Here is a 15,335-nt window from a genome sequence, read left to right as displayed (position 1 = left end):
ATTCGCTCATGGATTATTAAATGAGCAGAGGAGCAGCAAAATTGTAATCATAATTATGTTACTTATTTGACAAAAAAAAAAAAATAAAATAAAATAAAATAATAAAATAAAATAATAAAATAAAGGGATAATTGAAATGAAGTAAACTGACGTGGAGGGAAAAGATATTGGAATAGATGAATGGAAGAATGGAAAAATGGAAGAAAAGGAGCGAAAATATTACGGATGACTATATTATACATTCGAAACGATAATGTATGAATAGCTAAATTAAATTCAAAGTTTATCATATAAAAATGGTAAATCTACGATAGTAGGTAAAATGAAAACTCGCTGAATGTTTATAAATATGAAGAATAAAAGAAAAAAAAGTAAAAGCTAAGTAAGAAGCAAAAAGAAAAAAGAAATGTGTTCCGCAAGAACTTACACAAACATAAAAATAGAGATTACATGCACATAAAAAAAGAAAGAAAAAAAAAAAACTTGCATTCTGAATTAGATTACACATATATATGTATGTATTTTATACATATGCACGCAAAAATTGGTAATAAAAAATATGTGCATAAATGTACGATAATGATAATATGTCTGTTTTATATTTTTTATTTTTTTTTCGTAAGTGACCCTTATCAGTTAAAATATAATGAAAAAAGAAAAAAATGTTTGCTCTATGATTTTTCTTTTTTTTTTTCTCCTTTTTTTTTCTCTTTTTTTTTCTCTTCTCATTAAAGTAAAAAAAAAAAAAAAAAAAGTACATTATTTTTAAGAATGCATATTTTTACAAAGAATAAAGGCACATATTTATGTACGTACGTATAAATAAATATATACACGTCCGCGAAGGTATGTACAGAATATACAAGTGTACATGAATATATACACTCAATCAGTTAATCATACATATATCCTCACAATAACCCATTCCAGCGAGATGGACAATTCACTAATCACGTCGTACATCCTAATAACGGAAAAACTAAATAGCAATAAATTTACGGGGCATAAAATAAAGCTGAAAAGCAGTATTTTGTGTAGACAAGAAGATGTCGATTACGATGTTATAGAAAACTTTTGTAACGTTTTAAAAAAAAATACATCGTTTAGTGGATACTTAGACATATCATATAACAATTTAAATGAAATTAATTTATTTCATGTTATATGTAGTGTATATGAAAATAAAAATATTAGAGGGTTAAATATAAAAGGAAATAAAATTACAAATATGATATTTCAAAAAATTTTATTAAATCTTGAACATAATAATTTTGAATATTTGAATATACAAAGTACTCAGTTAAATGATCAACAAATAAAAAATATTATTTTTTCTACATTAAACAAAAAAGTTCAATCATTAAAATTACCTTTTTTAAATATCAACACATTCCAATATCTTATAAAATATTTAATATACAATGATTCATTAAAGAAGTTGCACTTCTTTATTACGTATCATAATGAAACTATATCCAAGCATACACAGAATAATGAAAATGTTATTAGCAATTACCAGAATTATGTCCATGTAAATAATATGTAGGCATTTGTACTTGTTAGATATTTTGGAGAAACCTTCATATGCCGTTTGGTAGAAGTGCCGTTATACGTTTCCCAGCGCATTGCAAAATAGTATCTATGTGTGAACGTGCATAAGTGCACGCGTGCATGCGTACATAAGCATATATAAATATAAATATATATATAAATATAAATATATATATAAATATAAATATATATATATATATATGTACGTATATATTTATGTACATGCGTGTATGCATTTAGACCTTCATCCCGGTATATTTTTCGCTTCTCCATAAAATACAACTAGATTCCATCCAATTTTTTGCCGCATTTCATTGTCCTCTTTTGTTTTTCTTCTTTCGATGTATCATCAGAGTTTAAGAAATTTATTTAAGCAGTTTATTCAAGTGGTTGAAGACAAAGCGAACATAAAAAATGTCAAATGTAAAATGAATTTTCACGATGATGAAATTGAGGAAATGATAAGTTTCATTAACTCTGTTTGTGAAAAGCATAAAAGGAACTCTGAAAAGGATCAAAAGATGAATGAGCACATAATGCGAGTAACTCCTTTGGAAAAGATACAGTTGCTCATATCGGACATAAACGGGTAAACGCATGCAAATGCGTAGGTGTATATAAACACATGTACTGTGCTCCATATGATAACTATTTATATATTTTTACTATTAAAAAGAATGCACATGTATAAGTAAATGCTTATATGTATACACCTATACACATTCATTACTTATACGAACTTTTCCCCTATTTTTTCTTATTTTTATTTATTAAGGACGACTAAGCATATTGAAAAATTTGAAAAAGAAGTTCAAATGACGTTTGACAAGGATGTAATAACATTTCTTCAAAAAATGTTACCTTAATTTTTTTTTTTTTTTTTAAAAAAAAAAAGCAAACTTCAAAGATGCTTTCACAAATAAAGGACAACATTATTTTAATAAAACCCGCCAAAGGAAGCTTTTGAGCGATTACAAAATTTCATTACAAAATTGCATTACAAAATTGCATTACAAAACTGCATTACGAAATTGAGTTAAAAAATTGAAGAATTAACGAATGCTAAGAATAATGAACATACGACATATGCACATATATGCTCGTACGTATGCATGTTTGCGTTTGCGCTTGCATTTTTGTGCGCTGCTTCTGCGTTTTGCTTCCACGCTTTTCTCCCCCATCTTTTGATTTCCTCTGTTAATCCATGTCTACATTTCTGAGAACATTTGATGGGGGTCTCTATCATTTAATTTTCTTTCTATCCCTGGCATGTGGTGGTGCAGATCTCTTCTTATGTTCTTTCCCTTGTGTAGTTATAGTAGGTATGTTTACTGCTCTCCCCTCATTTAGTATGTTATTATCACATGTACGTTGAGTAAATTTTAAGCCTTGTAAAACATGTGCTAATTTTTTAACATAATCGTTTATGTTAATCCGTATGCTTTGATTGCACAGTTCTTTATCTAAGCATTTCTGAAAATTGGTAATTTCAACAAAATGATAATTGACTAACTGATCCTTGAAATGCTGTAAATTTTTATCATCTTGTATATGTATGATTGTGCTAATTTTTTTTAATAAAACCAATAGACTAAAACTAATTTTTTTCTTAAATTCATATGCATTCTTATTTTTCAATATTTTATTAAAATGAATGCAAATATTCTGTACAATATGGGACAGTACATTTAATGTAAAGGAGTTTAAAAGGGTCTTATTATTACTTCTATGATTATTCATAACACTGTTAATGCATTTTCGATAAAGATCTTCATCAATGACGTACACCTTTTTATTATATTTCTTTATCATAAGAAGAATTCTTTCACACAACTCTTGTTTTTGTTGAGAATTTATAGTCTGTATTTTTATTTTGTTTTTAATATAATCATGTATGTTCAGGTCAGATGCAAATTTATGAATGACTCGACAAAAATATTTTTTATAACAACTGTTGAACATTTCATTTATATTTATGTATCTTACAAAAGAACTCTTAAAAAATAAATTAAAAAATTTTGAATAATACCGATTTACTTGTGGTAAAACATCTAACATTTCTAAAAAGTGGAATAAATAAGTAACCACGATATGTTTATTACTTCTTATTTTGTTCGCCAACGAGTTACGGCACCTCAGCATGTTATGATTCCCCAACAAGATATAACTCTCTAACGTGCTATAATTTTCCAAACATCTTATGGTTATCTTTATTAGATCCTTATTTTTTTTTTCCTTTGTAAGAATCCTCATAATTTTTAACGTAAAATTCTCTATTAACCCTTTTATTTTATTTGGCTCTTTTACCTTTACATTTTTATTAACCTTAAAGCATAGTAAGAAATGTCTTATTTTTTTTTCCATATATGCCATATCTCGCATGTATTGAGCGGCAGCATTGATCGACTGGTCGTAACTAACACTCTCACTACCACCAACACTGCCATTATCACTACCACCAACACTGCCATTATCACTTCCACCAACACTGCCATTATCACTTCCACCAACACTGCCATTATCACTTCCACCAACACTGCCATTATCACTTCCACCAACACTGCCATTATCACTACCACTACTACTACCAATGCAGCTATCACCTTCATTCGCTCTTTTTTTATCTGTTTTATTCGTACCATCATATAATTCCCCATTCGTTATTTCACACACATCCGCACGTGTTACATCATCCGATGATTCCCCCATAACTTCAAGCATATCTACATGCGTATCTGTGTACATACCGTCATTTGTGCTCCTGTCTACGGTTTTGTCTTGCTCTTCTCTTCCATCCCTTCCATTTCTTCCACCCATTTCACTATTATCCTGTTGCACCTTTTTTCCACGCCATTTTTCTTGTACTACTGCTACATCCCCCAACTGCTCGACCAGAACTTGTTCCCGCTTTGCAATCATTTTAACCTTTCTTGAAATCATAACAAGGGATTGGAGTAGGTAATGAAGAGTCCTTATTACTCCTTCTGCGCTCTGCTCTTTTATATTTATTTTTAAATATTTTAATAAATTGATAACATTGTAAAATAGATCAGTACGAATTTTCTTTCTTTTCATGATATGACTCTTCCTTTCCTTTTTTGCATTCTCTGCTAATATGTCTAGCAAGGATCCACCCGAAATGACAATATCATCTTCGCTCTCCTGCTGCTGATCGCCCCCGTTTGCAGTTGCAGTTGCAGTTGCAGTTACAGTTCCAGTTTCAGATACACACATAGATGCGGATGAGGATTGCCCCTTTTGCTCTTTACCATGTTCTTCCACTATTTCATCCCCTTTAGTTGGCAGTGTACCATTACTGAATACCATCTCAAGTGTTACACTTTTAAAGAGATTGTAAATTTGCCTACACGTTTGAAAATCTTTGTTTTCTTTGTTTATTTGCAAAAAATTATAATTGGTAAAAAATATGAAATAATTTTTATCTACATTGCTATTCAACTGTTTGCCTATAAAAGAATAATTTTTCGAAAATCTTATCAACTCCTTTTTTAAATCATCTCTAGCAGTTTGTTTTTTATCCTTATACCTTTTTATCAAATTGGGAAACACATGTATATGGGTGAAAATATCACAATACCTTTTTTTTAATTGTTTTCCGTTTATTCTTTTTTTTTCACATTGCTTGTTCAGGTTGTTTTCATTATTTAAATTATTGGTCATATAAAATATCATAAAATTAAAAACAAACAAAATTATTTTAGCTATTTCAATTTCTTCTGTTGTACAAAAATATTTTTCCTTTTTATTCTTCTCAATTATTGTAGTAACATACAGCTTAATCAGATTTTTCATGATTTTAAAATTTTTTCCCTTCGCACATTTTCTATTAAAATTTTTTTCAAAACGTAAGTACACATTTTTCTCTGTCACTCTTGTTTTCATCTTTTTATTTTTTATCTGTTCATAATAATTATTAGTGAATAAAACGAACTGTTTTTTGTCATTACAACATAAGACACATTTTTTGCCTGATCTGGTAAGCTTACTAATTGAATAAAACGAATTTACAAAATTGTAAATGCATTTCAATATAGCTTCTAAAAAACTAAGATTTTTTACATAAATATTTGTATCTTCTTTTTTTTTTAAGCTAAAAGAATGTAAAAATTTAAACAGATTAAAACTCTCTTTTGTCATCTGATATAAAAGTATATTAATTGCATTCTTATCAAACAGAAAGTTTTTATCCGAACAAGTTAAATCGATGAAGTCTAAATTTTTTAAAACAATGAATGTATTTTCAGATGCTTTCGAAACAATCCTATTTATGTCTTTGCTACAAATGTTAAACTCGTTCATGTGAAGCATTTTAAGTTTTGCATTCTCCTTCTTAAAGAAGTAGGCAACATGCCTTGCTTGTCGAGGATGCTCCTCAATACTCACCTGAACAAAGTCTTCTCCATCATCCGTTAAACAGTCGTCCGCTACACAGTTACTGATTTTCATAGTAGACTCTTTCCCATCAACCGCTTCTCCTAGGGCAGTACTTGTTTTTATAGTTCCCTCATGAACGGACCCTATAACGTTGTCCGCCATACCACACGTCTGACTGTTATGACCTCCCCCCTTACATCCTACAAGCAGAGCATACTTTAACACATTTCTAAGTATAATTTTTTGAAAAAACAGAAGAATATTTATTTGATAATACTTGTCTGTTTTATAAAACATTAACAGATAAAAATTCCTGTAGTTTAAATTCTTGCTTGTCAGAAATTTATCAAATTCATTTATTAAAAAGATGTTCAGAATATTCTGATCAATGTTCATATAAAGGCAAAATTTATTTTTAATAAGATTTAAAAAGGAGTTGTTGTATAAATTTTTGGAGTACTCCAATAACGAAACTTTACCACTACTAGTACTGTTACTATTTCGTAATTGCTCCTCTTCATTCTTTTCTTTGTATATCTTTTGAATGAGCAATTTTTTATAAAAAATGGCATCTCTCAGAATTGTTGGAAAGTTGTACAGCCTTACACATCTGCTCGTCAAGGCATATAAAAAGTGGAAACTTAATGCACACGAGTAAGCACAACTGCTATTACCAACGTTACTACTGCCACCATTGCCGCTAATAATGCTAATGCTATTATTACCATCTGGAATAATCCTGTACAACAATTTGTACATTTCGAACTTAGTTATTTCCTCTTTTGTTTTTTCTTTTTTTTTTTTCGCTTCCTCTATTATTGGGTTTATTAGCCCACGCTGCTCGTCCTTTCCTATGTTGTCCTCACCGTTGTCACTTTGACCCGTTTGGCTTATCTTGGTATCAATTTTTTTTTTTTTTTTTTTTTTTTTTTTTTATTCATTAATGCGTCTGTACAATATTTTTTGTCCGTACACAAACTGCTACATATGATACTCATTATCTTCAAATTAGTTAAATTACTATCTTGATTAAATTTAAATAACGTATCAAAAATTTTGTGATAGTGAAGAAAGACATCTTTGTATTTTTTAAATAAAATGCAGTTACTGGTAATTCTTGGAAAAACATTCAAAATGCTTTTATGACTCGTATAAATAAAGTTAACTAAATAAATTATAACTAAACAGAAATTTTGCCAAGATTTGGCATTCTTCTTTTTATTTATTTCATAAAAACAACAATATAAGCTATTTTTATAATTATTCAAAATACGTGTATAAAACTCCATAATATCTTTTGCATTTACGTGGTCATTTAGTAAAAATGCACATTTTTTTGGGTATAAATACAAATATGTAAACATTTTTATTTTATATAAAAAATATACATAAAATAAAAGATTATAATATTTCTTTACTGTAAAATTTTTATTTATCTCATTATTTTTTAAAATAAAAATGTCTGACAACCTTTTGTATATATTATTCAGAAAAAACGTAATCAGATTATTACGAACAAAAAAAAATAAATTAAATAGCGTATCAATAAATATGGGGAAATTTGGATAATTTAAAATTATAAAGATAACTAGGTCACATAGTTTTAAAATATATTTTTTATTTATCATCGACTTCTTTAAATTCATAAAAAAATAATGCTCTTCATACTGTAAATTTTTGCTGCTCCCTTTTTTTAGCATTTCTAAATATATTAAAATATTGCTATTCAGTAAAAAATGAAACAATAAATCGTTATGTGCACTCATACAGGTTGGAATCTTACTTCTTCCCCTCTCAAGATGCTTCCTATTACTTCCTTCGTTGTTGTTGTTCCCAACTATGTTGTTGCTACGCTTTGTAGTACATGTAACTTCATTATCATCGTCATTCGTAGTTACTTCCCTCTTAAGAAGCTCATCCGTTAGTGATCCCCTCCTACCCCTATTATCATCCTTTAGACAGTTATTACCATATAGCTGACTTGCAGAAGAGATCCCCCTAATTAACTTGTAGCATTTCCTTACATTTATTTTTCTCATATACTTAAATAAATAAAATAAAAAATCACACAGCATTTCTATATAATCCTTTTCATTTTTAAATAAAAGTAAAGTTTTAAATATCTTTCTTAAATTTCTAAAAAGAAGATTTTTTTTTTTTTTTTCTAGCAAATTTATTTGTATTTTTACAACATCCTTTTCCAAATCCTTGTATAGCAAACTGGACAAAAACTCAAATAGTTCTTTTAACTCTTCCTCTTTTTTTTTTTCATTTTTTTCACTTAAAATGTTTTTTATATTTACTATACAATCTTTCTTAATCTTTTTTTTATCAAATTTCGAAAAAAAATTTTGCAGCCGATTTGTAATTTTCATTTTGCCTGTTCGTTAAATGAGTGCGCTCCGATCGTATTTACTTGGCTGCTTTTATTAAACGAGTTAACACACGTGTTCATAATAGGACTATTGTTGTACACGTGTATGAACATGTGAACATATGGACATACGGATACGACTTACACGTATATATGGATTTGTATATTATGTATGTATGAATTGGAATGCATATAATACATAATGATTTGTTCATATATATATTCACTCCCAGCTATCACCATAGGTCAACTTCTTACCATTACGAACAGCTGAAAAGTATAGTAACTTAAAAAGGGACAAAATTGACAAAATATCAATCTGTTTGTTAAAGTTGTGATATAGTATGTGCTCACTATTTAATTCTGTTCTATATATATATATATTTAAGTAAGAAGAATGGTTTTAATTTATTTTATTTATTTATTTTTTTTTTTTTTGCGTTCTTTCGCTTTACTGTTCTTTTCTATATTTTTCTTGTTTTTGTTTTGAAAAAGAATATACAAAAATGCAAATGCGTAAGAAATACTTCTTTTCGTTTTGTAAAGGTACAAATGCATGTTGACTTTTGAACAAATTGACGCAAAGTAAAAAGCGGGATATAACATTATAAATAAAAAAATATGCAATTTGTTATATAAAAAATAAAAATAATAAAAGCTTATATATATATATATATGTACATATATACATGTACATATATACATGAACAAGAAATAAACACAAAATGGGTATTTAAAAAAAATTTTATAAATATAAAATAAATTATATTTTTTAAGTTTATAATAAAGTATTTCATTCGAGGGGGAGGAGAAGATGAAGTTATAGAAAAAGATAATACTTATAATAATTGTAGTAGTTACATATATTTACTGCATAAATATGAAGTAACGACAACGATGTTTATTTAATGAAAAAAAAATAAAAATAAAATATTAGTGCAATAAATTAAAATTCGGGAGTAACCAACACTAGATATTTTTTTTTTTTTTTTTTTTTTTTTAAAATGAAAAAGAAAAAGAAAAAAAAAAGAAGAGATATAATTACACATCGAAATTATAAAAACAGTATTTCTTAGAAAAGAGGAAAAACCATTATTTACAAAAAGGATGTTAACATATTTTATAGGAGCTGTCAAAACGTTATACATTATACACTGTGCCAGCTAGATAAGCTAAACATATGAGAACAATATGTAAACGGTAGTACATCATATATGAACGTATATACGAATGTATGTTATTTATATATACAAACATATACTGTATAATTATGCTATATTATTATGCCATATACTGTATAATTATGCTATATTATTATGCCATATACTTATGCTACATTATTATGCCATATACCTACGCTACATTATTATACTATATACATACGCTCCAAACATATTTATATTTATACGTATGCGTAAGTATGCGCTTATATATAACACACTGTAACTTCGTGTATCAAAGGAACTTGTACACATACAAAAATTAGAACAGAAACAAACAGCAATTAAAAGGACAGTTGTGTTTTCCTCATTTTTTCTGTTATTAAAAATAAAACAAAATAAAACAAAATAAAACGATTAAACCCATATATGGCCAACAAACATGTTATATATTATAAATACTTTTTTATACTATAAATAATTTTTTTTTTTTTTTTTTTTTTTGTAAGATGATTAATTATGCTAGATGATTTTTTTTTAAAAAGAAAAAAATTAAGCTTTGTAAACATCAATCTGAAAAGCTACTTTTATAAATATTATAATAATAAGAAAAATGAAAAGAAAAAATTGTATTATATACTTGATAAGAAAAAAAAAATTGAAGAGAAGATAAAACTGACGAGCAATTTAACTTATAACGAAATTACCTTCTTGTTTGGGAAAAGTAATCATAATAGCAGTCATAGTAGCAAACATAATAATATTATTGTTAATAAAAAAAAAAAAATTTATTTTTGTAAATTTTTAAAAATTGACATTTTAACACTGTTAAAAAAAGATATAGAAAAATTAAAAAAAAAAAAATTTACTTATATTACTATAAATAATAGAAAACACAGTTTTAAAAAAATTTTGAGTGTGTGCATGTTTACGAAAGATATTAAATCTTTAGTAAATACAACACATCAGTATATTTTAAAAACAAGTCTTTATCATTTATTTCTCGTTTTAAAATTAAGCATTGAATTTAAAAATTTTGAATTTTTAAAATTACTTACGTTAGAGGCTTTTATTAGCAAAATAGAACAATTAAAGAGAGAACAAGAGGAAAAGACACAAGTGGGAAAAGACATAAAATTGTTGTTAACATATGATGACATACTGAACAGTAAATTTTTTGTAAATTTTGAGGCTCCAAAAAAATGTGCTACTTCGAATATTTACATTTTTGATATTATCAATTTTATTAATGAACATGTAAAAGGGGATGCTGGCCAGGCAGGCAAAGTCGAGGCGAAAAGTTACGACGAGCCGGGAAGTTATGACCAGGTCAGGAAAACCACTGAAGAGGGGTATAAACAGATCAGGAAAACTTCTGAAGAAAGTTATGACCAGGTCAGGAAAACCACTGAAGAGGGGTATGAACAGATCAGGAAAACTTCTGAAGAAAGTTATGACCAGGTTAGGCAAAATGCAGAGCAAAGGATTGACAAAACCGAAAAAGTGAACAATTCATGCGCCAAAGTTTCTCTCGCAAATAGGAAGATGTACAGGTCAGACGATTTAATGCACAAAAGTGGAAGTGATGGTTATACAAGGGATAATGCGAAAAATTATGTACGTAATGTTAACATAAACAACTCCAGCAAAAGCAATTTTAGCAGACACTATGACAGGAAGTGGAAGAGGTTTAATTTTAAAAATGAAGAGAGTGATATAAGAAGAAATAATGAAATTTACCCTCACGAAATAAAGTACTTTTTTTATAATAACAGATCAAATCATTTGGGTGTATATAAAGAGATTTATGAAAAATCCGATGAATATAAAGGTCTAAAATATTACGAAAAAATAAGAAATGATTATTATTTAGTAAATAATAGGTATGGCGAAAAAAATGGTACAGAGGAGATGCAAAATAATAGTTTAAAATGTAGTTATTTAAGTAGTAATATTTTTAAAAATAATGGAATTGCGGATAATAAGAATAAAGTGGACAGTTCCCTATTATCGAAAATGACAGATACGTGTATACTAAAGGAATATATATTAAACGCATTTTTGTCCATATGTGTAAATAATTATGAGGAAAAAATTTATAAATATATAAAACATATCTACTTTTGTAATTTTTATTTTTATAATCCGTTATTTCTGTTGTACTATTTCCCTTTTATTATCCCAAGCGAATATAAGATTTATACAAAATATTTAAAAGAGTTTTTAAAATTTTTAAATAACATAATAATGCACTTTCATTTTTATTTAATCCCTTTTTTTATTAATTTAAATTATTCTACTATTTTTTTTGAATTTTTTAAAAAATATATTACCTTAGGACAAGAGGGAAAAACGTTACACATATTTCGAAAATCAAATAGTCATCAACTACTAAAGGAAAAGATAGTATATACATATAAAAAATTTACAGCTAATGAAAAAAGTATAACTTTACTAATGCACCTTTTTTATGAAATTTATGCACATGATAGTGGTGTCATCGAAAAGGGTAAGCAGATTTATCTGGACAATTTCTACTTCTATAGCTCAGAAAAAGAAAGAAAAGAAGTGCAGATGAGTATTTTTTTTAATTTTTTAAATTATCAAAGCTTGTTTAATAAATATGAAAAGGAGTTAAAAAATGAAAAATTGCAAAGGCATGTATTTCTTAAGCCCTTTTTTTCAAGCCCTAATAAAGTAAAAAAAAAAGGATCAATTATACAATGTACGAATGTAGAAGAGAAAGAAAACTTATACACTAATGGGTACAGTAATATAATGGAAAGAATCCAATTACATGAACGTGTTGGAGGTAAAGGAAGTGGAGAGCCAAGTGAGGGTATTTTCAAAAATGACTATATAAAACAGGAGGAAGATGGATCCAGATATGGGAGGGGCAAGGTAGCAGCGAGTAAAATAATCACTAGCAATATAGCAGCGAGTATGCGTACCCCCCCCTCAGCGATTTCAAAAAATTTGTTATTGAAAAGGAAAGCATTTCTAAAAGGAGTAAGTGACATGCATATTGAGCTTAACAGTGCAGGGGAAAGTATGCAAAGCGGAAATAAATACTGCAATACTAAGGGCAGTACTAACAGCAATACTAACAGCAGTACTAACAGCAATACTAACAGCAGTACTAACAGCAGTACTAACAGCAGTACTAACAGCAGTACTAACAGCAGTACTAACAGCAGTACTAACAGCAGTACTAACAGCAGTACTAACAGCAGTACTAACAGCAGTACTAACAGCAGTACTAACAGCAGTACTAACAGCAGTACTAACAGCAGTACTAACAGCAGTACTAACAGCAGTACTAACAGCAGTACTAACAGCCATGTTTGCCTCCATCTAAATGACGCACATTTAAAATATAATAATATAGCAATTAAGAAAAAAGACGTGTTAAGTCTTTTTCTGCTGTTAAACAGGAATAACTTGACAGAATGTGGCAATTATGTTGTTAAAATAATATATTTTTTTTTGAATGAATATAGTGAAAAGGACATAATACATATATTTCTTAATCATGTGAAAAACAGTAATAATAATTATGACCTGTTACTAGTTAATAAAATATTAAATATATTTATTTATAAAAAAAAAAATATGACATTAAATAATAATATTATTATCTGTAATATTTTAGCAAAATATCAGTTATTTCATAATAATTTTTTTTCGCTAGATAAAAAAAATTTTATAAACGAGGTGAAAGATACTAACATACATTCCCTGGTTGCACTTATTTATTCCTTAGGGAAATTAAAAATTAAAAACGTATGTAACGATTTTTACAAAGTAGTCATTAAAGAAATTTTAAAAAAAATGGATAAAATTAACGAGTATGGGTTGTCTTGTCTCTTATATGGCCTGAACAACCTTATTGACAGAAAAAGAGAACGGGTATTAATACCTCAACCAACAAATGAAAAAAATAAGTACTTGATAAAGTCGATCAATAGGGATGGAAGTTTTTCGACTGATAATTTGCGTGCAAGAGGTGATGGGAATCTCGCTTGTACCAAGTACCCTGAGGAAAGTCGCATTCACGGTAGTAACGACATTATCGAAAGTTCTTTGGACAAAGCACAAATTGGTACTCAAGATGGAAGCAGCAACTATGCAAGTAAGGACAGTGAAAAGGAAATACCCACGCAGAACAAAAGTACCAATAGGGATGGACCGGATAAGCAGTATAACTATCGTACTTATAATAATTACCATATAGATAGTGCTGCCGCTGCGTGTGATAAACGAAACAAGTGGGAGGGCGCTAACAAAGGAAGCTATATGTTGTCCCATGCAAAGGGAGAAAATGAAAAAGATAAAGAAAAACATAACAAACAACATCATTTAAATGAAATTATTAAAATAGAAAATGAGTTAATCAAAGCAATAGTAAAAAAATTAATTCTTTTTAAAAACATGAATATCAACTCGTTCTGTATATCTATTTCGTGTTTATCTAAAATTAATATTTTCCCATCAGAACTATATGAAGAAATAAAAGATATTACATATAGATATATAAATACTGTGAACGTTACTTCACTACAACATTTACTATTAGCCTTGTCTAAATATTATATGAAAACAAAAAAAAAAATGCACTCTGTTGATTCTATAATTTTTGATATTTACAATTTTTTATTTACATACAAATATGCAGAAATATCTTTTAAATGTGCATGCAAATTTCTACACATTTTAAGTCTACTAAATTTAAGAGAGGAAAATTTTATTTTATTATTACTTCTGACAATAGCGAATGAGCAGAGAACACTAACATCCATCCATGGCCCCGAAGGGGAGAGCAGTAGCGTAGGTAGAAGCGTGTGCAATATCGATCTCTGTAAAAATGCAGTTGAAGGGCGCCCTCATATACCTAGTCCTTTTAACAGCAATAGTGATAAAAGAAACGGGCTAACGGTAAGTAATTACTCTAAGAATGGATACTCAGTGAAAAATTATAGCAACAACAACGAGAGTAGTGATAACTGTGGTACTATAAGGTTTAGGATGTCCATTTTTAAAGGGCTGGATAAACTGAAGGAGGAAGAATATTTTAAAAGCTCGTATAATTCGTATTTATTCTTTGACATTAAAAATTATAAATTAAATTTAAATAATCTTTTGTTAAATTTTAAAAATGTTGATAACAGTTACTTGATTAATGTCCTTGAGAGTTTATATAATTTGTCTTATTATTCTTATTTTTCAATTCATCTAATCATAATCATAAAAAATTTACTCATTAAACAAATACACGATTTGAAGGTCTCAAGTATAATAACCTTATTTTTCTCCTATACTGATTTGCATTTCTTTGATCATTCTCTTTACGATCTTGAGTTAAAATTATTTTTAAGTGATTACAGTAACATGAATGATGGCACAAAGGGAGATGACGAAAAGTACCTATATGAACAATTAGCCATTAATACGATTAGAAATAATACAATGATTACTCGAAATGGGTTTAAACAAGGGAAGGAAGAAAAATATGAAGAAGATAAAAAAATAAATGATACTACTGTACGACAGGATGGAACTAATATGCTTGAACAAAATGAGGGTCTTATGCTACAACAACAATTTTACAGCATCTATAATTACATGATGAGTAATTTTAAAAAAATGAGTGAAGAAGAAAAGGTAGTATATGTTGAGAAACTAAAATTAATTATGTGTGAGATGAAAAAGAAAAACAAAAAATATTATGTGGAAAATATTTATAATAAGAACGATACATTAAGTGCAGAATATATAATATCTATGATATATGATTATAATGAGGACAAAAAAAAAAAAAAAAAAAAAAAATTTGGAAATGTATGAACAGGAAAGGA

The 15,335-nt window shown here is 27.9% G+C and overlaps 3 protein-coding genes across 3 annotated transcripts; 2 read left to right on the top strand and 1 right to left on the bottom strand.

Annotated features, from left to right (window-relative positions):
- Positions 1–934: 934 nt before the first annotated feature.
- On the top strand, positions 935–2,417 carry MKS88_005763 (uncharacterized protein; the record flags this gene model as incomplete). Its single annotated transcript, XM_067219055.1, has 3 exons — positions 935–1,531; positions 1,905–2,140; positions 2,327–2,417. The coding sequence occupies 3 exons, from the start codon at positions 935–937 to the stop codon at positions 2,415–2,417; spliced, it is 924 nt and encodes a 307-aa protein (XP_067070969.1).
- Positions 2,418–2,793: 376 nt separating this feature from the next.
- On the bottom strand, positions 2,794–8,321 carry MKS88_005762 (uncharacterized protein; the record flags this gene model as incomplete). Its single annotated transcript, XM_067219054.1, has 2 exons — positions 2,794–6,840; positions 7,365–8,321. 2 exons carry the CDS (start codon positions 8,319–8,321, stop codon positions 2,794–2,796), a joined length of 5,004 nt encoding a protein of 1,667 aa, XP_067070968.1.
- Positions 8,322–9,999: 1,678 nt separating this feature from the next.
- Positions 10,000–15,324, top strand: MKS88_005761 (uncharacterized protein; the record flags this gene model as incomplete). The annotated part of the gene is made up of 1 exon (XM_067219053.1): positions 10,000–15,324. The coding sequence occupies one exon, from the start codon at positions 10,000–10,002 to the stop codon at positions 15,322–15,324; it is 5,325 nt and encodes a 1,774-aa protein (XP_067070967.1).
- Between the last annotated feature and the right edge of the window lie 11 nt (positions 15,325–15,335).

Source organism: Plasmodium brasilianum, chromosome 14, assembly GCF_023973825.1.
Source record: "Plasmodium brasilianum strain Bolivian I chromosome 14, whole genome shotgun sequence".
Lineage (NCBI taxonomy): Eukaryota > Apicomplexa > Aconoidasida > Haemosporida > Plasmodiidae > Plasmodium > Plasmodium brasilianum.
This window is presented reverse-complemented; position numbering and strand designations above follow the sequence as displayed.